General features: G+C 42.8%; 2 protein-coding genes across 4 annotated transcripts; both read left to right on the top strand.

The window, feature by feature from the left end:
* The first annotated feature begins 6968 nt into the window (after positions 1–6968).
* On the top strand, positions 6969–11733 carry commd3 (COMM domain containing 3). 2 transcript variants are annotated; one of them, XM_085763271.1, is made up of 8 exons: positions 6969–7183; positions 8206–8317; positions 9279–9342; positions 9459–9493; positions 10422–10482; positions 10589–10645; positions 10730–10783; positions 11521–11733. In XM_085763271.1, the coding sequence occupies exons 1-8, from the start codon at positions 7045–7047 to the stop codon at positions 11578–11580; spliced, it is 582 nt and encodes a 193-aa protein (XP_085619397.1). In that variant the 5' UTR covers positions 6969–7044; the 3' UTR covers positions 11581–11733. The 2 variants fall into 2 exon arrangements, with proteins under 2 accessions (XP_085619397.1, XP_085619398.1); XM_085763272.1 differs by lacking the exon at positions 9459–9493 and having other exon boundaries at positions 10387–10482.
* Positions 11734–12439: 706 nt separating this feature from the next.
* On the top strand, positions 12440–22807 carry bmi1a (BMI1 proto-oncogene, polycomb ring finger a). Of its 2 annotated transcripts, none has more exons than XM_085762806.1 (10): positions 12440–12642; positions 17272–17406; positions 17696–17792; positions 18397–18452; positions 19203–19250; positions 19362–19470; positions 20188–20227; positions 20556–20654; positions 20826–20906; positions 21397–22807. In XM_085762806.1, exons 2-10 carry the CDS (start codon positions 17295–17297, stop codon positions 21784–21786), a joined length of 1032 nt encoding a protein of 343 aa, XP_085618932.1. In that variant the 5' UTR covers positions 12440–12642; positions 17272–17294; the 3' UTR covers positions 21787–22807. The 2 variants fall into 2 exon arrangements, with proteins under 2 accessions (XP_085618932.1, XP_085618931.1); XM_085762805.1 differs by lacking the exon at positions 12440–12642 and adding an exon at positions 13025–13378.
* Positions 22808–23500: the final 693 nt, after the last annotated feature.

The raw sequence follows: 23500 nt of genomic DNA, 5'->3' as shown, positions 1-23500 counted from the left end.
TTGCATTTAATATCCCTCCGCCACACATTGTAGCAGTGATAGACAGGCTTAAAGGACTGTAATTGCAATCACATTGAACCCCAAAAGAAAGCTTTTATTGTCAGAGTAGCCTCGGAGTGGGCCACACACGCGCGTGCACACACCCACACCCACACATACAGACACTTGATGTGTATAACCAGCATATTTCAGACTATAGATGTATTTTAGGCTATAGTCCTGCACACCACGGAGCTGTAATCGCCCATGCATCTGTCACCTTTAGGTACTTCTGCCCCAGTCTGACCAGTGACGCTGCATGGCGCGCGCCCCCCCAGTCATAAGGTAGGTGATGGTGGGAGAGATGGTGAATTAGAGCGAGCATGCGCACTGCGGTGGAGGTGAACGTGAGCCATTCAAATTTCCATATATGTCCTGTCACAAGGGAGACCCCCCCACACACACACACACACACACACACACCACCACCACATAACCTACCCCCTAAAACACACACACACACACACACATAGAGAGAGAGAGAGAGAGCCTCCCCCCTCTCGCTCTCCCTCCTTCCTTTGTTCCCCTCCGATGATTCCCTGTATGAGCTCCCCACAGGACAGACAGACACACACCACACCACTGCCCCCCAGCGGCCAAGGAGACGCGCGTGCCCGTGCGCGCGTGCTCTTTGTTAAGTTGCCCCGACCTCCATGAATTTCCATCAGTGGTGTTAGCCTGCAAAAAAAAAAAAAAGACACACAGAGAGAGAATAACAGACCCCGGCGCCTGTTCAACTTCATCACATTTTACAAACACGTTCATGTAAAAAGAAAGAAAGAAAGAAAAAACGCCGCCGTATCCCGCCATTTTGCATCCAGGGTGTCGGCTGCAGCTGCGCCGCAACTGACCCGCGCGCCCTGCTGGAGTGTCCTTGAGCAAGACACTGACCCCGGCCTGACCGAGAGAGGAGGAGGAGGAGGAGGAGGAGGAGAGGGAGGAAGAGGGGGGTCTCCTCTACAGATTATCATATTATCATCAGAGTGATGCTTCTGCGCTTCTTTCATGTCATCATTTCTTTTCACCGTCGTCTCTGAATGACTGCGCATCTAAATGATTCAATAAAGCGGGGATATAGGCTCTGCAGGACAATAATTTAATTAGCTCTATATATAACCTGCTTAATGAGGTACTTAACAGGGAGACGTTAATTACAGATTCTATAAGGCCCCTGCTTATTTCTGCAGGGCATCCTTTCTTCTCAGCGCCTGTAAGTGGGATTAATCAATTATATTTCTGCACAATTTTAATCCATCGGCTCCAATTCGCTGATACAAACAGCTTCATGTATTTCTCGCTCGTCTATTGGTTGAGTTTCATCCCATAATTTGTGATTTATGCAGCAAGTATAATCTCACATAAGTGCTGCGGCAGCCAGAAGTGTCAGGAAATGTGTCAGTGAACATGAGAATCAGTCTGCTGGTTCAAAACTGATTAAAAAGCATTTAAAAAAAGATTTGGTATTCAAGGGATTGGGGAGGGTTTTTTTTCCAACAGGGGGCAGAATCACTCTGCAGGAAAATCTGCTTCCCTCGTGGCTCTTTCCCTCTATCAAAACTACACACATGCTTAGACAAACACACACACGCGTTTCCACATTGCAGGCATTGCGAACTGTTGTTTTTCTCTGCAAGCAATTTTCACCTCCTACCCAGCTGCCTTAAAAATTACCTTTAAATAGCCTTGTACAAATCTGAGCCCAGCGTGTCTGCCCCTTGTTTGTTTAACAAATAAACTTCAGAACCAGATCAGATACGTGTGCATTAGTTTCAGAGTTTGTAACATATTTTAGTAAATGAAGCTGAGAGCTTGGTGCCTGTTTTCTCTCGTGTTGAAAAAAAAAAGAAACGTGCCAAAATGCTTAGACTAAATGTGCTTGACAAAGTTTTCTCCCCTGGGAACTGAAATCAAGTTCCTGTTAGAAATGAGTTGAAAGTTTCAGAATAATTTCCTGATATGAATCACAGTGATTTTACGTTTTTGTTGTTTTCTTTCTTTTTCTCCGAGGGGCCTCATTGTTACATCGAGGTCCTGACCCTATCAGAGCTGCAGCTTGCTTGGGACTTGTGGTTTCATGCTCCTCCATGGTTAATTAAGGCTTAATTAAAGCAAAATCTGGATGTGTGGAGCTCATAAATGATGGAATAAAACATGACAGAGCAGATAGGCTGTATAAAGTACTAAACATGTTTGCATTGCTGCTTTTATTTTCTCAGTTTGGTAAATTGTTTTAGACAACAGATAAGTGCCAGCAGCTCATTGCAAGTGTAGATCTGTGTGTATTTGACTTTCTACATTATTTTTTATATACTGTCTCTGGATGAATGTGTGATTTGCTCCACTGATTGAACACAGGCTTGTTGTAGTGTATGTGATTGTGGGCAGTTGTTAAATTAAGGGGAATCTGTAAGAGGGGAAAATCTGCTTTAAAATCCACTTCAGTAAAAAATATCAGTGCTCAGTGAATTCATATAGACATGTGGATAGACACACACATTCATTTTAAATGGATCAGCCACATAATCAAAAATGGCAGGATGACTGTGCAGACAGACTGTTCTGAGTCTCTCTGGACCAGACCTGCCCACTGAATTACACTGGAGCTGTTTTCTAGTCAAACCTGACTGGACAGGGATTAATATCGACATGTCATTCAAAACGATCTTATTGCACGTAACGTTATTTGTTGATCAGAAAAAAAGTGTAGGCTACATTGAAAAGAAGCTCTTCACACTATAGGCTATTTGCTTTTATGTCAAACGTAGCCTATGCTTAGAAAACTATTTAAAAAAAACAAAAATAACATTTTTTGTTCAAACACGTATTTGCAAATGATCATGATTTACACTACAAAGTATTCAAATCTTTTAAATGAAATATTTTTCCCAGAGGCAGATTTAAGTAGGATTTACTTTAGATGCCAAGTAGACAAATGAAGAAATTCAGTATTTACATGTCACAAAAATCTACTTTGATATTAGGCACTTTTATCTCACTAACTACCAGTCACTGCATTGGCTATAGACTGTGCAATGGAGCTATTGAACTTTTATTTTTTATTTTTTATTTTTTAAAGGAGACCAATTATATGACACCACTGCCTTATTCTCTCGATCATACATAACTATAATTTACACGACAGCATGCTGAGCCAAGTTGCCACTGTTTGTGTGCAGTGCAGATGCTGTGCAGCGTTATTGGCACGCGAGAACAATCCGGGTTGAGGTGGGTCCAGCAGGTGGCGGGTCAACCCCCGAATAAGAGGCCACTCAGCTCCTCTGTTTACATGTAACTCCTAAACAAAGATGGAGAGTGTTATGGGATGGACAGTGGAGTAGATTGCAACAGTGCGATGCAACAAAGGTCAGTTATGGCTCATTAAATCTTGAAAACTGATCCACACCCACTGGGAGCTGCTTTGGTTCAACCCGTGGATTTTGACGTGCATCTTTAACTCTCTGGGAGAAAAAAGAGGAAAAAAAAGACACAGACAAAACAGAATCATTAAAAAGAGACCAACTCAAAGTTGTATCTTATTTTACAAACCGTGTCTAGACATAACCTTCACTTTTTAAACGTATTGTGTTGGAAATAAAAAACAAATCAAGCACAAAATCGATATAAGCTCTTGTTGATTTATAATCCCAATGGCAATAAATCGACATCAAACTTTGACAGGGCTTTTGAACAAGTTAAATAAATCATTGTCACACGTGCATCTTGCATGATGTTGCTTTTGAAAAATGTTTGCTCCCTCCTTGCTGACAATGCACAATTCCCAAGGTCATATTACTGCAGCGTCTTCTTAAAGGGATGATCAGTGAGACAGAGGAGGGAAATTATCACTCAAAACAAAGTGTCACTAGTCATTATATCCCTCTCACCTTAAGATAAACTGAACACTAAAAAGATGAGTAAAAAAAAACAACCGACCTAATGAAACGTATTTTAATGGAGGAGCAAATGAGTGTCTCAAACAGCAAAACTTTATTGATGCAACAAACAATGATACAGGAAAAGTTGTCCATATTTGTGTCATATCACGTGTCATTAATAGCCAAATTTAAACTTGGCGCAACTCAAACATTTTCGACTTTTGATAAGGTTTAAAGGTTAAAGGTTATCCATGTTTTTGAATGGGATAGGTAGCAGCCCCCTCGATTTACAATATACCAGTTCATGCTGACAGTTTGATTGACTTCAAGAGATTACAGATTAACATCTTAATCACGCTCTTTCAACAAGTCTGATTTGTGCCAGAAAAATATTAAGAAGAGTAAAAATGTTGAAGGTGGCGTCAGGAACAGAGGCAAAGAAGAAGTTGATACAGGATCACAGAGAACAGAAGAATATGTGTTTACATCTTTCAATATTTAAAGAAGCGACAAAATAATGAAAACCGAAGTTGACCTGAAACCAGAGACTTCATCAGTTTGTCTGCATTGTTTTGGGGATTCGCGTCGTCAGTTTCTCGGGGTGAGTTTTATTTTGAAGGAATTACATCAAAGTGTAACGAGGATGTAAATACTTTAGGTAACGCAACGGCAGCTTATAGGACCAAGAGCACTGAGGGATCCGTGGATTCCTACAGCTGCTGCCTGCGCGTCAAGGCGCGACGGTCTGTTGCAACTCAAGTTTGACGTCAGATCGGTGACGCATGATCGCGCTGGGAAAAAAATATGATGATGTGTGCGAGAAGTGAGAAAGAGGGAGGTGGGGATGAAACGCCGCGATGGTGGAGGAGGGATGCAGTTCGCGATAAGAGACGTATAGACTGTATCTAAAGAGCAGCGAGAGAGTGAGGGGTGATCTGTTTCCCAACCCGACCTGGAGCCAGAGTGGACTTTGGACAAAGCGCGGAGTCAGAGGTCACTCCGATAGCTGCAGCGTGTGTGGCCGCCCTCAGTTTCTAGATAATGAACGACGGGCTGCAGGAGATCTCATATGAAACAGTCTGGAAATTACAATCAGTTATTTATTTATTCATTTATATTTTTATTTATTTAAAGCGACGTTGTTGATGATGCGTAATTGCTGCAATAGAGGTCGAGGAAAATTAAAGACTATATGCAAAAGCTTGCATAGACAATTACAGTGTATAAAAGCGTGTAAAAAAACAGGATGAAAAGAAACAATTGTTCATCAATTTTCTAAAACATTTCCCAAAGAAGGGGGTTTCCTCCACTCCTCTCTTCTCCACATCTTTATTCTAAAATATGCCCCAATATAACCACCCAAAACAAAGGATTAGTAGAATATACAATCAAAACACATAGAGTGCTATAAATGCTGTTATATTGGTTACCATACAAAAAGGAATTTCCTGTCTTTGCAGAGTTAGTTGTCATGCCGTTCCAAGTCTAGACAGCTTTACACACTGATTGCACATATTTTACCCTGACATAATGGAAATTTAAAAATGACCTACTCTGCTCACTAACACTGCCTCATGACTGCCTCAAGACTCGAGCCGGGGAGTTCCCCACATGAGAAACAACTGCAGCAGAGGCACAAATAGTAGAAAATAGTACCAACAAGATGACTGCAGATTTGATGGGACGCTGGGGTGTCATCTAAAGTCAGTAGCTACAGAGCGAGCTGCATGGACAGAGTTACTGAGCTCACACTGGATAAATAGTGCCCTCAGTTTCCTCAAGTCACACGTGCAAACAGTGTACAAAATTTGAAGATCAGATAGTTGACACAAAATCCATTATTTCAACTGTTCAATCAGTAGCCTAAAGGCCCTATGGTTTCAACTCTTCAGTGTATTTTCTGATAAGAGAAGCTAAAACTGAATGAAGAAGACTGATGACTGAGTTGAACTAGAACAGGTTTCAACAGGAGTTGTGATACAACCATTGTTGGCAAAACTGTAAAGACAACATTTGAAATTAAGTCAAGGAGTCCAATGCTGCCTTCACTTTCAACAGCAACTGCACAGTCCACATGTCTCAGCTGTCTTAAATTCAATCTGAAATGAATTTGAAGTCAGCTGGGCATCTCAAAAATCAGACATTTACACAGATTTTAAATCTTCTGACCAAGTGAAAATGTAAAATGTTATTTTTCACAGCCTACTGTAATGATGTTTTGTGCAGCAAAGCTGTAGCCTAGACAAAACTTTGGGAACTGGTCTCTCTATACAAGAGGAATATAGCCTATATTAAATGGACAAAACAGCTGGATGTTGTGTTGTTCTACACTTCACATTTTAACTGTCTCAATTAAAGAAAGAAAAACATAACTAGAAATACCTCCATCTGTTTTTGTCTGTATATGGCACAGCTACATTTTAATAGGGGAACTGATAGAGAATCCAGTTTTCAGATCTTCATTGGACTCAATGAGATACAATCTGTCCAACAGATTTAACATCTGCTGTAATCTTATCTTTATTTGGTGCAGGGCAATAATAAACCAAACATTAAGATATACTAGGCTAATTATATGGTAACAAAGATTTTCTAGAGGTGAATGTGTTGCTGCTTGTGTGGATGATTGGAAGCCTACATCTAGCTATTCTATATTTTATTAAAGACCAGGTGCATTTATTTAAGATGCAATGAGTTCACAACCTCACACGTTTCATTTGATTTATTTATTTATTTATTTGGGAAGTCAACAACCAAGCGTCACCGTTTCAATGACCTCTTTGTGGCCCCTGAGCCCCCGCTGCAGGACTTTGTGTGCAGCCTCTCTGCTGCTGTGCACAGCGGTCGGAGCTGCAGCAGCAAAAGGCTCCGACTGCATCAACAGTAAAAAAAAAAACCTCGATATAGACCAGATCCACTGCTCCCTGCACGTCCTTCCCGGTGATCCCCCAGTGGTTTCTCGACATATGCCAGCAGCAGCAGCAGCAGCCCTCTCTCTCTCTCTGCATCAGAAACCGAGCTCCTCTGCTGACTGAGCCAGCCCCCCCCCGTGCCTCTTTCCTGCTGCTCCACACGCAACATCAGCTGATCCGTCACGTGGTCTCGTGTCGTGGGTCACCCGTTTTGCAAAATGGAGTTGTCTGAGTCTGTGCAGAGAGGGCTGCAGTCTCTCGCCGACCTGTCCTCCTTCGACCAGAGCGGCTTCCAGGTGCTGCTAGACGCGTCTTTCCGGAGCCTGCTCTCCTCTCACGCAGACCCCGCGGTCCTCGGTGAGCTGCCGCCTCTCCCCTCCGCCGCACACAGCTTTTGTCTCCGCCGCTGCTTCCGGTTTCTCTCCGTGTTGGATGTGTGGAAAACATTTGCGGAATTTTTTTATTTTTGTAACTGCGCTTCCGGGGTCTCTTCACCCCCTTTGGCTCTTTCTCGCCGCTCTTCGAGCTTCTCTTCTCGGCATCGGTTCTCCGGTGTTTGTGCATATAGCTACGGTCTCTCGTGGGGAGCGCGCAGCCGCCTATAGCCTAGTATCTATCCACCAGCCGCACCACAGCGGTCTTAGCTCTTTTCTGCTGCCTGTTTAACATTCAGCAGCGGTCACACAATCACACGGCCACTCGGGATTCCCTTTGTCATTATAACTGGCATCAGGTCCACTCAGCATATTGAGAAAGACCATGTTAGACCATTTAAATCCACATCAGTCTGGACTAATATCGCACCCGATCGCTCGTTCTGAACCCGGCAGTGCTCTGCGTGTTGTTGTGCTCCGTGCTCGCCTTTGCATGTTAGCAGTAAACAGCCTGCAAGTTAAATTATGCATAAATAACAACAGAGTTTTGGTAGGATGCCTCGTTGCCTACAGCTTCCTAGCCTACTCTAGTCATGGCTGCTTCTCCTTGCTTCCCACACCCCATGTGTCCAGATTCTGCAGCATCACAGCTCATTTTAATGGCACAATTATTCAGAAAGTGAAATTTTCACTACACAAACAAACAAAGGACCCCCCCCCCTCTCCTCCTCCTCCTCCTCCTCCCCTTCCCCTCTATGGGTGATGCAGCTGAGGGACCCATTCACATGCAAATCATCATTGATTTCCATTCCACATGTCAATCTGGAAAACCCAATATGGATCGCAAAACCATAGGCTACATCATCTCGACCAATAAAAAAACTCATCCCCTCCGTCCACAGGAGGTTGGACTGTATCATAACTGCAGAGCGGAATCCCTGTCACCTTTTTAAATTATTATTATTTGATCTATTCATTTATTTACTGTTATTTTATGGTTTTCAGATCAGCCCGAGCTGAAGCGGATCGACCAGATCCTGCTGAAGCAGAGCCACGCAGCAGCGACCACCTTCATACTGGAGGCGGTCAAACAAAACGCAGACAAGTCAACCGTAAGGTAGGTGACAGAGGGAGGCTTCCTGTAGCTACCGCGCGCTGCTCTAACCCTTAACATGTGCACGTGGTGAGTTTATAAAAATAGGTCCATTAGCTGTCAGTGTAACAACCCCACAATAGCCTACACAGTGACAGGAAACACGTTGCAGAATTGTAGTACAGTCTACACGTCGATGTTATCTGTTAATTGCATCTCCATAGAGACCAGGGACATGTCATAGATTTGCTGCAGGAAATTAAATTAATTAAACGTGTGACATCTATTTTTTCCCCCCACAGTTTCACTCAAAACTACAAGAAACTATAAATGAACAGAATATTACTCACAGACTGATTTTAAGCTGCAGTGCTGAAATCAGTTGTTAAGATAAGTTGTTGTGCTCTTAATGTGTTGACAGATGAGATGCTCTGCTTGTGTAACAGCAGCGGTCTTCCTGTAGCCTAGTTTAAATACTGGGCCAAGTTTAGAGGCAGTTATGAGGAATTGAGATGATCAGATAGTCTGTAAGGTGAGGTTGCTTGTGAGTTTTACAGCAAATTGATGCATATCAGTTTAAAATGGTTTCTTTCTCTGAGTGTTTTCATAATTAAAGAAAGGAAAGTGTCAATCAGAAGTTTAAACCTTTATTATGTGTGTGTGATCACCAAACAAACAAGCACCAATATACAACCAGTCCTCTAGACCTCTATGAATTTTCCTCTGATTTTTTCATTTCTGTTTGATTTCTTAAAAAAACAAAAAAACTAATGCTTTTAGATTGTTCTGTTTTTTTCCAACATTTGAAGACTTTGTGTGATTGTTTCTTTGGATAATGCAGATGTCAGCATGAGACTAAAGCAGGGCTGGTGCCTGTAATCTGTAATTTTCTGGAAAGGCAAAAAAAAAAAAAAAGTTCAGGTTGTAATGTGTGCTAATTAATTCTGATGTGACATCAACTGATTAAAGTGTTTTGTTCCTGCAGCTCCTGCCTCGAAGAACTCACATTCAGTGCAGAGAGAATAGAAATATTCTATAGTGCATATCAGGTACATTTCAAGCAAAGTTGCAGAAATACAAAAAAAATTTAAAACACTATTTTCAGGTGGTTTTGCAGTTGTGGCAGACTCACCCACAACACAATGATACTTGTTTTGTTTTACAGAAGCATAAAAAAGAACTGGACCATCTATTAGCAAGGTAAGCCTGGTGCTGCCTGCTGCAGGGAGCTGTCAGTGGCACAGAGATTTGTGGAGCTGATGTTATTTTGGGGGGTGAAAAGGTTGTTTTGCTCAGATCAAGACGACACTGGGGCACCGGAGAGCTGGGAGTTTAACACTGCAGAATTATTAACTCAGCGATTTTGCACGTTCACGGTTTATTGAGGATTTCAAGCTGGAGGTCAAACGTTGATCCAGTTGTTTTAAGAAAACCATTCATGTGGGAGAAAGAAGAAAAAAGAAGCACGGGTCAAGATAAAGAATTAACAAGATTTTTGTCCGAATCTCTTTTTATAAAAAAAATAAATAAAAAAAAGTGGGGAGGAGGGAGCAGCCCTGAGCTAGACAGACAGAGAGGGTCTTTCTGAATTTTGTCTGTCCGGTGGAAAAGGATAAGCAGCATGAGTGAACGCAACGTAAATGCTGCTGTATTGACGCGCATTAAACAAAGCGTCTTTGTGACCACAAGTGCCAACATGTCGCCAGACTGATTTTAAAACGGTTGCAGGCAAATTGTCTAATTAAACAGAAACCGGAGAAAATACTCTGATCACTCCCAAATATTCTAGCACACACTCAGCCATGGAACATGTGTGTAAATAATCTGAAACCACTGGTTTATAACTGTTAACATCTCGAGGAGTTAGATGGCAGTGTATTATCCACCTGAACTTTTTTTGCTTTACTATCTTGTATTATCAATATGTTCTTCTTTGTGTGTGCTTTTTCTGGAACTGAAGAAATGTAGCACTTTATAGCAGAGGTACAAACTGAGGAGGAAAAACAGAAATGAACTCTAAGATTGATGCCAATGAATAAATTCATATATATGAATGCCCTTTGCAGCATAATCCTTTGACTTTACAGAAGCAGATGCAACAACGTGTCTTGTGTCTTTTCTTCTGTAGCATAGGAAGGCGCGCACCTCAGATAAACGACGTTTCCTGGCGTCTGCAGTACCAGATGAAGGTATAGATCACACAGCTCGCGACCTCGTGCAGCAAAAATGTTTTAATGTGCCACAGTAAAACTGAAACCAAAGTTTGCTAAAGTGTTTTTTTTTTTCATCTGACAGAACGCACAGGTCGATAAGGTCAACGAGCCTTTCTACTTGATTTCACTGAACACGGAGGTAACACACACTTTTATACACACACACCTCCTCTTCTTTGGCTTTCCCCTGGTGTGTTTTGTGACCATGTCTGTTCCCTGTTAGAACGAAGGAACCTCGGAGGACATCGACTTCACCTGCACAATGGAGCAGCTACAGGTAGGAGAGACGACTGCACTCTCTCTCCTGCTCTTGCTTGTTTGTGGACGCACACATGACATCAGTTGTTGATCTGTTCAGTGTCGGACTTTTCTTGCAGTTGCGTCATGGATGGAGTCGCCTTTACGCACCGCATCCAGCCGGCACAAACAAAATAAAAAAGAAAGAAAGAAAGATTGTTGGGCTGATTGCTGTAGGGCATTTCTCCTCTTCTTTACAGAGGATCTCCCAAAAGAAATTACACGTGTGAACTTATTTATCAGTCAATCTATGGGTTCCACATTAGAAATGAAATTACTTTTCAGTGACTTTTTGCGCATTAAAGTCATTTTCATCGCTGCATCATCACAACAGCCCCTGTCCTCGGGTTCAGTCACATTGCTGCATGCAACTCAGAAAGATAAGACCGAGAGATTGAACTGATGGCGCTGCATCCAGCCCAACTATTAAGAACAAGAACTGCTCCTTGAACAAACACTATACTGATGCGCATTTAAATCATGTGGCTGAAGTCGGATTCACGATGTAGAACAGTTGGTGAATTCAGTTCAGACTTCATCTTCAGTCTCGATGTGAAATTAAGGATGCAAACTTATTAAAGTCTAAATCTTATTTATAATGAGCAGTGTCCATTGCATATTTTTTTCCCCTTTGAATATTTTAAGTTTTCCCCTCTGGGTATGTTGCATCTGCGTTTTTATTCCCGTTGAATTTGACCAGTGCTTCTTTGTTTTCAGGATTTGGTGGGAAAGTTGAAAGACGCAGCCAAGAGTGTGGAGAAAGCCAGTCAGATGTGACGCCGGTGCCCTCAACTCAACTCCACCGGCTGCTTCTTCTTTCTAACTTGTTTTGTTTACCTGAGATTGATATGACATATATATGAGACGATAATTATTCCAATTTATGTATTCTCAATTAAAACTGAAAATTTTCTAAAGGAAAAAAAAAAATCCCCCTTGTGCTCTGATTTCTCACCTCAGGCTCCTTGTGTTTTTGAAAAAAGTCCCTTCGGTGACATGGGAGAAGTGTTTTTAAATGATGTCGTTGTCTTATAATGAATGTGTCGGAGAGGGTGTTTGGATATGGAGCCAGTAAAGTAACTGGTGTACATGTGTTTTGTCAGCACCTAACCATCCTGAATAGGATTTTTGCCATAGTTGCGTGACAGCAGTCTATTTTGTGTCCTGCAGCATTTGGTACAGGCTCAGTCCAGCTTTTTCCGAAGGGCTGGGGCTGATGGGAGTTTTTTTTTTTCTTTTTTTAAAGACTACACACACATTTTTTTTCTAAACTTTGTTCACTTTGTTGCACTATAAAAAAAAAATCTACTCCCCCCCTTTTTAGACTTTCTCCTGCCTTCTGCATCCACCTCGGCTCTGAGAGTTTTCCCTGAGCTGAAGCACCACAGCGGCTCAGATTCCATAAATATCCGCGATGCCTTCATGTTGTGCGGCGCTGGCTGGAGGATAAGGGCTCCGATTCATTCAATTCATCAAGTGGAAGTTGAGGCGCATTTTTTTTCCCTTCAGATGTCAGGACAGCCTGTGACAAAGGTTTGACACCAGAGCCATTTGTCACATGGACGCATTTTTAGCCAAGTGTGTGGCTCCTGAAAGCAACGAGCAGCAGAGATGAATTAGGCAGCTGCCCGGTTCTCCAATAGACTTCACGTTGGAGTGAAGTGCATTGAGGCATTTTGACGGCCACAACGACACGACCGTGTGTGTGAGTGCGTGGGCGTGCTGCCGTTATTTTTAACATCAGAGAGACGAGGGCACACCATCAACCGCCTGGTCTACTTTTTCTCTCTGCATGCCCCCGATCGTGGAGCTGTTGGAGCAAAGAGGAGGAGGACTCAGGTTATCCGTGCCGTGCTCGTGGCGTTACCTGGTTAAAGTGCAACAAACTACATGTGTGTTGCAGCCTATGGCTTATTTAAAATCATGCGTCATACATTAGAAAGAGCAGAATACACCGACAGGAGTTTTTAGGCGCCTTTAAGCAGCTGCTCGGTGTCAGAACGACTCAAATAAAACGCAAACCACCGAGTGGTTTATTGGATTTCGCGGTTAAAAACATATTCACGTGTACATGTGTGTGTTTTGTGTGTTATTTTATGTCGTGCGTAGTAGATCAGGAGAAACAGCGTACACCGACAGTAATTCCTAGGCACCCTTAAGCAACGAGACCACGTGACCAAAGCGGGGCGGTCGAACTACAAGCCATTTTGGGGACGGTGTCAGTTTCCACTGAGCACACACACACTGCTGCATATTACTGGGGGTGAAGCGAATGTTTTGGAGGCAAAGTTGTCGGTGCCGAAGTGGGAACCTTTCCGAGCCGAAGCCGGAGGAGCGGGCTCTCTCGAAGCCGCGGATCGGATACGCACACGGCGCGTAAGCGGAGGAGAAAAGAGGGAGTTTTTATTCGCACATCTGAAATGCGCTCTGGTCCGCCGTGCGCTCTCCGCCACTGACAGCGTCTGCAGCCTGCTTCAAGATGGCGGCTCGGCTCCTATTCATTTTCTGCTGATCGCCTCCCAACTTTCATTGTCTATTCGCCTCAAGACCCACGGATTCCCAGCCCAGCCTCCAGGTACGTCTGCTTCAATATCGTCTCTAACTAACGGGGGCAGAAGCGGAGGTTTGGGGTTTGTGCTTTTGTGTTTTTCTACGCACCGATCCAGCGGTGGATGTGGAGGTTTCAACGGTGGCTGCAGCGATCACCGACGTGGAGCTCCGTGTGTGTCTGCGCACCACTTTTTTTTTCCCCGTTTGCAAAATATGTTCCCCGCTCGGGCACAAACGTGAATTTTGACCCACGCACACCCGATGTTGCATTATCCAACCCACAGTAACGTGTCCGTATAAGTTGATAGCGGTTGGCTTTTGCATTGCATCGTATGGATTTAGGTAAAGTGGGAGATCTCTGGTGAACCAGGCTGTGTTGGCTGAGATGTTAACAGTAGCAAGTGCTCCAAACGGTCCTTGTGAGCTCCAGTGTCCACACAGCGTCCTCAGGTTATAGAGTTGGGATGTTTGGGGTCTTAGGAACCGGATGTCGTGATGTTTTTCGGTCAATATGATCAAATGTTGGATTTATTAACTTAACTTGGATTGGTCCCACGGACGTGACAAGGAGGCGAACCAGTTTCAATTGTGCATAAATGTTTCATGCCTGCTTCTTTTGGAAACACTGGCTTTATGATCAACACGCACCGTGGCTGCTTGTGTCTTGGTGCATGATCATGTGGATTATGAAGGATGGTTGAGTTTCTGAGAAATTAAAAAAAAAAAAAAATGCAAGCCTCCATATGGGCGAGTGGTCGGCCAGGGTACAAAGAGGTGGCTGTGTCTCACCGAGCTGCCACAGCATCGACCAACTCACCGAAATTCACACGAGCTTCGTCCACCACAGATCTGTTTGTTGACATTAAAGCTCATTCTGGATTTCCATATTTCCCCCTCCAGTAGCCCATATAGCCTATTGAATGCTGGTGCATTGTGTGAGGCTGGTGACACACACACACACGAGCTCAGGGCTTTTCCCTTCATGAAGGGGGGGTGGTAGTGGGGGAAAAAATTATCATTTTCCTCATGGATGCAGTTGTGAAGCCTTATGTGTGGTTAATGATTTAAAATTAATGTCCACCACCAGCAGCACCACCACCCTGAGCTTGGACTGCAGGTTGACAGACTCACGGGTCTGTGAATAGAGGTGATAACGCAGCTCATGGCACAGTGGATGGATCACAGTGTGTAAGTCTGCAGCAAGCTGAATAAAAGTTCCCTCTCTGTGTTGACTTGGAGAAGTTTGAGTCATGTGGGCGATTGGGAATCTCCGCTCAGGCTCTTTAATTCGCGCTTTTCTCAATTCACTGACAACGAGGGCTCTTGGTTTTTTCCCCCATTGCTGATTTTAATTGGGTTATTTCCAGCTGCTGTTGATTTAAGCGTAAGGGGAACCTTTACAAGAGGAACTGCTCTCGTTTGGGGAATAAATGAGGTGGGCAGGACTGTGGGTCACTGCGAGAGCCTGGAGAAATGTCTGGATTACTTTGAGAGAATTAAAGGCTCAAAATAAAGCTGGCCAGAATTAATTGTGCCATCATCGCTGGATCCATAATTAAAACACACAGCTGTCTGTTTTAAGTGTGCATGTGTGTGTGGTGTGTTGTTTTACATATATGTGCAATCAGTGTTTCTGGATCCATCACACAGCTCTGCAGCGTTGTGTTGCCTGGTTGCTGCTGCAGCTTTCGTTCTCACCACAGATGATGAACTTCTCTGAGGTTTTTTTTTTTTTTTTTTTTTTGATTTATGGAGCGATTGACTTCAAGTCTTATAAAGTGAGCATGAACGCGGCTCCCTCAGGACAGAAGGAGAGCAGTTGTCCAAACACCAGTCAATCGATTAATGGCGCAACAGGCTCCCCTGCATATATGTGGACATTATCCATCATTATCCATGTGTGAGGCATCTCTCTCTCTCTCTCTCTCCCCCGCTGCCTCTTCCAACTCTTTTTGAACCGGGTCTCTGTCCAAACTCTCCCGCAAGTGGTCTGTTCAGAAGCGGCCAGGAGAGGTCGGTTGGAGCATTGAGACCGGCCGGGACTCGGGCACGGTGCCGGCTGTGGCTCCATAAAGTAACAGTGCGGGTTCAGAGCTGGGCTGGCTGGCTGTCACCCAGCCTTTAAAGAGGGTCAGCTCCTCGCGTCCAGTCCACGGGGCTGCGTTTCCACTTTTTTTTTTTTTTAATGGCTCTGTTTTTATTTCTCCAAATGACAGCAAAGGGCGCCACGGCTCAGTCTGTAGGTTAGAACATAATTATTATTATTAGATTATTGTCGTGCAGCCTGTCCAAGATAAATCCACCTCGTGGCTCATTAATAGTGAGATACTTCAGCTCTGTGTGACTTATTCCACAGTTTCCGTGGCTGTGAAGAATCATCGGGTGTGTGAAAGTGAAATGGCACAGGCGCTGTTGACGTTTTACTACAGGCTCCGTGTGTGTGTGTGTCTCTTTCTCTCTGTGTGTTAGTGTGTGTGTGTGACTCCACTTTGACAATGGCGCAGAATAAAGAAGTATGATCCAGTGTGAGCTTCAACTTCGGCGCAGTCGCTGCTGCTGTCTGGCCATGTTGGTGCTGCGCGGCGCTGGTTATCGCGCACTCGCCATGAAAAACACGGCGCAAAAAAAAGAGAAAAAAGCGAACGAGTGTAGAGCAGAGAGAGAGAGAGAGTTGGATACACACACACACACACTCACACATAAACACGCTCTCCTCGTCGCGGTCCGTGAAGATGTTGGAAGCGGGTGGGTCGTGGTTTTTATTCGCCCCCCGTTTCGAAGGAATCCCCGCAGCCCGTTGAACCGATACGGGCTTTTTTTTTTTTTTTTTTTTCCTCCACAAAATGGCAGCCGTGCTGTCGGCAGCCTGGCAAGTCCAGCCGCTGTCTGTCTGTGCGCCGCGGAGGGGGGACGAGGAGCCTCCGGTGTCCCCCCCCCCCCTCCTCCCTCCAACCCCCCCCTCCCTCAGCACCACCACCACCTTCAGCTCTGCTCACCGGCAGCTCGGCAGCTTGTTACTGTTGTTGTTTTGGTTCTGACATCCTGCCTCCTCGTTCTGGTCACTGGCGATCAACCATGTGGGGCTAAAAAGCAAAAGGAGTTGCCATAGAAACGCTCAGGTCCCCCCCTCCCCTCCTTACAGCCTGTGTGGCACACCTGACGCGGTGATCTGGTGTCTCCTATCACCCCCCCAACCCCGCCCCCCCTCCCCTCTCTCAGCCCGGGGCTCCACCGTCCCCACGCGCCAGCCTATTAATTCTCTCCAAAATATGGGTTTATTAACGGAAGCGACCACCACCAGATCAGTCAGACTCATCTGAAACACAGATGTTTGTATCATCCTATAAACCTGTTGATGCCGTGTCCTAGTGATGCGTTTTATTTCCACAGGTTTCTGTCAATCACGTCGTCTATAATTTAAACCCGAGACTCTCGCGCTTGAGTCCAGATTTAATTTAAAATAAAATTAAAAAAAGGTGCCAAAACGATGAAACTTCTCCGATGTGCCAGGCTGTGCCCAGATCTGCAGAAATGAAACCACTCTGCGCCTTTTCTCTTCTCTGTTGTTACTCATTCCTGCGCCACAGAGACGCTTTGATCTGACGACGGTGGCAACTGTTCGATCTCTCATTGCCAAATGATTGATTTATGATTACTAATTCTCCCTGCGCGTCTGCGGTCAGGTAGCCTATCAATCCGCCACCAAGCACAGTCCCCTTTGCTTATTATGGGATTAGCATAAAAGATGATGTTGCTTTAACACAGTCAAACAAACAGCGCGCTTTTTCTTTCCAAATGGCTCAAACCTGCAGCCTGCTCTCCTGCCCCCTCCTCCTTTTCTCTCTCTCTCTCTCTCCTCCTGCCATGCACGCATTGTTTTGACTTGTTCTGTTGTGTGTGTGTTTTTTCCCCACGCAGGATTGTTGTTGCTTTCCCTCACCATGCATCGAACCACCAGGATAAAGATCACGGAGCTCAACCCTCACCTTATGTGCGTCCTGTGTGGAGGATATTTCATAGACGCGACCACCATCATCGAATGTCTCCATTCATGTAAGAAACAACATCACCAAGGAACTCCTCTTTGGCTGTAGATGGAAAAATTACAAAAGGAAATGTTGTGGCTATATGTCTATATATTCTATGTTTGTATTTTATTCCATATTTTCCTGCATATGTACTTTCATTCAAACCTAACCAGTTTTAGCAAAAAATAAATAAAAAAATCCCTTGAACCAGATCCACCAATAGCGTGCCAGTTCAGCTTCAGGATATCCTTTCAGATTAAATCTGATTTTCTCTCTCTTTTTTTCTGTCTCTCTCTTTGTTTATGGTTTTACAGTCTGCAAGATGTGCATTGTGCGCTACTTGGAAACCAGCAAATACTGTCCCATCTGTGATGTACAAGTGCATAAAACCAAGCCTCTGCTCAACATTAGGTGAGAACTGTGCCTATTATGGGCTACACTGCATTCTTGTTTTTAAATGTAGATGTATGTATCTCCTGTTCTTCTGTGTCGTAAATCAACTTACTAAACGTTATGGACTTTTGAATATTCTTTCTTATATATGAAGGATTTATTTTTTCCACATGTAAAGCTAAGCAGAGGTGATAAAAGTTAGATCCTGTTTCTCGGTCCTTTGTGGTTTCCCCCTTTTGTTTTCCCCACTGAGCAGCTGGATCAGCCAATAATTGGTTTATAATATTCAGACATAAAGAACAATTGCAGACCACTTATGTAATATAACAACATGAGATTTCCCACAGCCTTTAATAGCTGCTGTGGGTGTCTTGTGTGTTACACAGAGATTGTGTGTGCGCTGTGATTAGGAGCATTTATCTTAAACGGCATGTACAAACAAGAAAACCAGCCTGTCGGTCGTAAGCTGTCATTTGTCTTTTTATCCAAACACTCGGCTAAACCGGGAAAATTCAACCAGCTCAATCACTTTCTTTTTTTTCTCTTTTTCTAGTCTTAACTGAAAACGTTGACATGTCAAATTTGTCATTGAGCTGACTGAAGTTTCTCTTCCTCTCTACAGGTCTGACAAAACTCTACAGGACATTGTGTACAAGCTGGTCCCCGGCCTCTTCAAAAGTAAGAATGCAACTCTGAGGAAACCTCTTCATCTCCTTCACGCTGCGTTTACTTTCACTCTGTCTCTGTATTTGCAAGTTTTCTCGAAGTCTTCCTGGTTAGCCGTCTCTATCACAGTCATGCACCATTGCATCAACCATACACACCTCTGTGAAATCACAGATATAAATAAACGCTAATGAACCCAAATAATATCAGAGCATGTTTCAACATGGATGCACTGTGTTGGTGAACTGTTGTTTAGTGTTGCTATTAATCCAGCGGTGTGCGTGCTGAGCTGTTCCATGCTGTCATGTGGTTGTTACCTTCTAAAGGACTGCTTTTGTTTTGTGTTGCTCTGTATATGCTGCTGATAGAAAACCTGTCAAACTAGGTCAGGGAAATCTCCTCCTGTCTCATTGCCAAGTCTCACATTTATTCCACTTCCTGAAGGTATGAGAGTTATGGTTAAACAGGAAGTGGAATGTATGGAAGGTGGTTATAGGGAGAGAAATAATCTGTGATGTAATCAAATATATTGAGCCAAAACATTAATTTAGTCAATCAGTCCATCCCTGACACTGTGATCATGTCATTTGTCTGGTTGTGTTGATCAAATGAGTTCAGATTAATTGCTGCAAATCACATGGAGAAAAACAGAGCATGATCAAATGTTGGATGATAAAATATTAAACACACAAAAAAAAGATATTTCTGTGCAACCTGAAAATGGGCACACTCTTAATTTCTCTCCTTTCTGGATGTCCTCAGATGAAATGAAGAGGAGGAGAGACTTTTATGCAGAGCATCCTGTAGATGGTGAGTATAAGAACACATCAGTTTCGATTTGTTCACCACAGTGGAGATTGAAAAATATTATTTTGTGTGTGTTTGTGGTATTGTCATTCAGCATTGTGTTTTTTTCTGCAGCTTCAAACGGATCCAATGAGGATCGAGGAGAGGTGGCAGACGAGGAGAAGAGAATAATTACTGATGATGAGATCATCAGCCTCTCTATTGAGTTCTTCGATCAGAGCAGGTAGGCTCATCTCACTGGCATGTGTGTATATTAAAGCAAGAGATTATTTTTAAGATTGTTGCAGCCACATTTTCCTTCATATTTGTGTAGAAAAAAGGAATTGGAATCAGTTTGGGAGGTTATTCTGAGCCTTAAAAAACATGAGTAATGGTTGTGCGTTGGGTTTATGTGTTAGAGTTATTCTCTTAGCTAAGATACAGACATACATTCATGGTATTAGTGTTTATGGACCAGTCGTTTACTCTGGATCAGGAAGTCTTGTTTCCCACCAGTTTATAGCTCCAACTGTCAACAACATATTACACTCTTTTCTTTTCTTTTTTTGTAAGGTTGAAAAATTGGCTTTTTGTTCCAGTTTGTTTTTGGTTTAGTTTATTCCAGTCTTTAGTAAACCGTGCCAAGAGACTGTTCTTTATTTTAGCAACTTCTTACAGATACTGACTGTAGTGTCCTTGCACTAATATATAACAGCACACATGCAACACAACAATGTGGACATGAGTAAAAAGCTGTGCAGTCACTTAACATCAAAGTAACGCAATCAAGTCTCTTTTTACAAAGTACATATTTTTTATTTTTAGATACAGTTTTTTTTTTTTTTTTTTTTTTACATTAAAATCAAATATTGGTAGTGCATTTCAGTGCATGCGCATGAAAATGAATAATATTACAGACTTGAGAAGATGTTAATGTTGTTTGCCTTTTGTTTCTGTGCAGACTGGGAGTTGGACTGGAGGAAAAACAGTCTAAAGATCAGGTACTGAAAGTTGATTTTGATTTTCTAGAATTTCTCTCTGAACATTATATCACTTAACCGGGTAATGATGAAACATCCTGCAAACATATTCTTTTTTTTATTTGGCCACTAATGAATATTTAGTTTCCCACCTCTGCTGAAGTGTATATGGACACTGTTGCTTTTCTCCTGAGACACAACTGCGTTGTTTTTGTCAAGCAAACTCTGTTCCTGATTTTAAGGTGGACCAGCCTCTGTGTCCTCAGCACCAATCCAGATGACTTATATCAATGTAATCTTATACAGATGAACTGTAACATTTATCATTTTGGATGTATATGATGTGCAGGTGGCTAACAAGAGGTACCTGCAGTGTCCGGCAGCCATGACAGTCATGCATCTGAGGAAGTTTTTGCGCAGCAAAATGGACATCCCAAATACCTACCAGGTCTTTTTTTTTTTTTTCATCTTAAATGATTTATTTATCCACAATATTTTTAAATGGAAATCCATCTTTTGAACAAAATTGTGATATCAAAATAAAATTTTCAGTGTCTTACTTTATTGCAGGTGTATTAACTGTGTTATTGTGTTTTTATTTCCCTCTCTCTCTCTCCAGGTTGAGGTCATGTATGAGGACGAACCTCTCAAAGATTACTACACATTAATGGATATAGCATATATCTACACTTGGAGACGGGTAAGGCTTTCTGGGGGCAAATTGAAGACTTGATTTCAATAAGTTTATTATAGCCTAACTACTGACTCCTACATCCTGAATGTCTTAAAATGTATCATTGATAATTCTGAGTTATTTGCTTTGTCAGATAACATTTAGTAGACCTATGTCCACTTTCATCAGATGGTTAGATAATATCTGTTCATTCAGAGTAGTATAGCCTACTTGGAACAAAAAATTGTCACTCAGTTTTTGTTGACCACTAAAATGATTACTGTCCAGTCACTGCAGAGAAAGTAGTGAATTTAAACTAATTTTATTTGCACCATTGGCAGCAGTTTTAAACATGTAAATGTACTTATTTACAATTATTTATTTTAATTCTCTACCTGTGTCGAGCCAGATATCAGTGTGTTTGATTTCAAATTGATTAAAACCACAGACTGACAGGAGGCTGGTAGAGGCTTCTTAGCTCTGAAAGTTTTTAACATCTTCCCTCTCGCCACCACAGAACGGCCCTCTGCCCCTGAAGTACCGAGTCCGACCCAACTGTAAGAAGATGAAGGTGAGCCACGCGCAGCAGGAAGGCCAGAACAGCACGAGCAGATCCGGACCAGAGAGCGACTCAGCCAGCGACAAAGCCGGAAGTCCCGCGGGGGCTCCGTCCACGTCCTCGTCTCTGCCGAGCCCCGGCACCCCGGCTCAGTCCCCGCACCCCCAGCTCCCCCTGCACGGCCCCAGTAATAATAACAACAACGTCAACGGGACCCCTGCCACCGCCACAGCCACAGCCGCCCCCCCCTCCTCCACCCCGAGCCGCTCCTACAGCCAGTTCGCCGGCAGCGGAGGCACCAAGCCCCGGAAGGTTTCTCTGAACGGCTCGTCGACCTCCTCCGGATGACGCGGGGCTCCGGACCAAACCGGACCGGACCAGCCAACGCCAGACTCCCCGCTCAGCTAATAATACCGTTTTCATGCCAATGTAGTTCCATTGTGTAGACAATGTTATCTCTCTTTCTCTCTCTCCATTTGTTGTTATAAATATTACGGCATCATATGTAAGTTTTAAACGTAGTGGAATCAGAGACATTTCAAAATAAAAAGAATGAGGACGTTTTGGTGGCGTGGGGATTTTAATAAGAAAGAACATTTTGATGTTGGGTAAAAAGAAAAAGGAAAAAAAAAGAGTTGGACAGCAGAATGGCAGGCAGACATTTACCCACTTTTTAAAGCTACATCTTTATTTTACAGAAATGACTGAAAATAGTCTTTTATATTTTCTTTTACATTTTTCAAATTCAGCGTGTTTATCATGAATATTTCATGTGTGTTGGGATATTTTTGAAGCTGTCAGTTTAAACATGCATGCTCATGAGAACACTTTTCTTTGAGGAGAGAGGATCCCGCGTGGTTTTATCTCACATGTCGGACGGGTTTTTTTCGTGGAAGCTTTTCAGGCATCGATCATTGTTCCAATGAAAGTTATAGGCCTAGAGGCTAAAATACATTTGTATAGCGCTGTTGGCTTCACGGGAATTTAAATGCCTTTGGAAGTTTTTTTTTTAAATCAACTTTTCTTTGCCTTTTACTGGAGAAAAAAAACAAACTTTCTTGTAGCTGCAGTGGAATCGGATTGCTTATCCCTCACGTCTTTAGCACGTCATAAGCAGTTTTAGAGAATCCACGTGTAAATAGAAACAAAATGCATATTTAATCAGCGATGTTCTTATTCCCCCTTTTGTTCTGAAGGAATGACTTGGGCTCCTGTTCAGCTCCATCTCATGCTCAGTTGACAGATGTTTTGATGTCTCCCGTGTTTCCCGTATTTGTATCGCTCGATTGTATGGACAACTTATTGTATTGTTACTGTTGCACAGTATAAAACATCTAAATAAAAACATTTTACACTTACGGAAGAAGTCGGCTCTATATTATTATTATTATTATTATTATTATTTATTCTAATTTCTATTTTTGACAGTTTTATTTGTGGTTACGGAAGCCCATTGGTGAGTCTGCTGCTCTGCATTGAAATGAATAAAGGAATAATTGAAGGGGCAGACGGTGCAAAGCGCCAGATGTCTGTCTGAATCAGCGCTGATAGATAACGAAGTTACACAGGAGGAGGAGGAGGAGGAGGAGGAGGAGGCTGGGCCGGGATCAAATCAGCTTCCTCAATAGGCTACATTCAATTAAGACAGAAGCCTTTATCATTGTTTTCTAGTGATGATTTATCACGCGAGTCACTGCATCTCACTGCACTGAAGAAAAGTCCGCATTAGTGGAAAAATTAGAATAAAATGAAAAAGAAAATCTGTAGTCCCATGTGTAGCCTATCTAATGCGTCAACAACTGTTTACCGATTTTAATAAATTTTAATTTTCAGCCTTAATCAAAATTCGCATTTGTTCATATTTCGGAATCATTATTGTGATTTCAGGTATTTATGATTAGATTAGATTAGATTCTAACGATTTCTAACGAATTAATGATTTTTTATTGGCTAATTAATTCCACTTTTATTATCTATTTTTCATAATTACATAAATGAGATTGATTATTAAGAGTAAAAAATGTGATGATTAAATCTCTTATTTCTGATAGATTTGTCAGGC

This window comes from Trachurus japonicus, chromosome 20 (assembly GCF_045865225.1).
Source record: "Trachurus japonicus isolate A0001 chromosome 20, Traja_1.0".
Classification (NCBI taxonomy): domain Eukaryota; kingdom Metazoa; phylum Chordata; class Actinopteri; order Carangiformes; family Carangidae; genus Trachurus; species Trachurus japonicus.
Note: the sequence above shows the minus strand (reverse complement) of the source record. Positions and strands in the feature narration are given on the sequence as shown.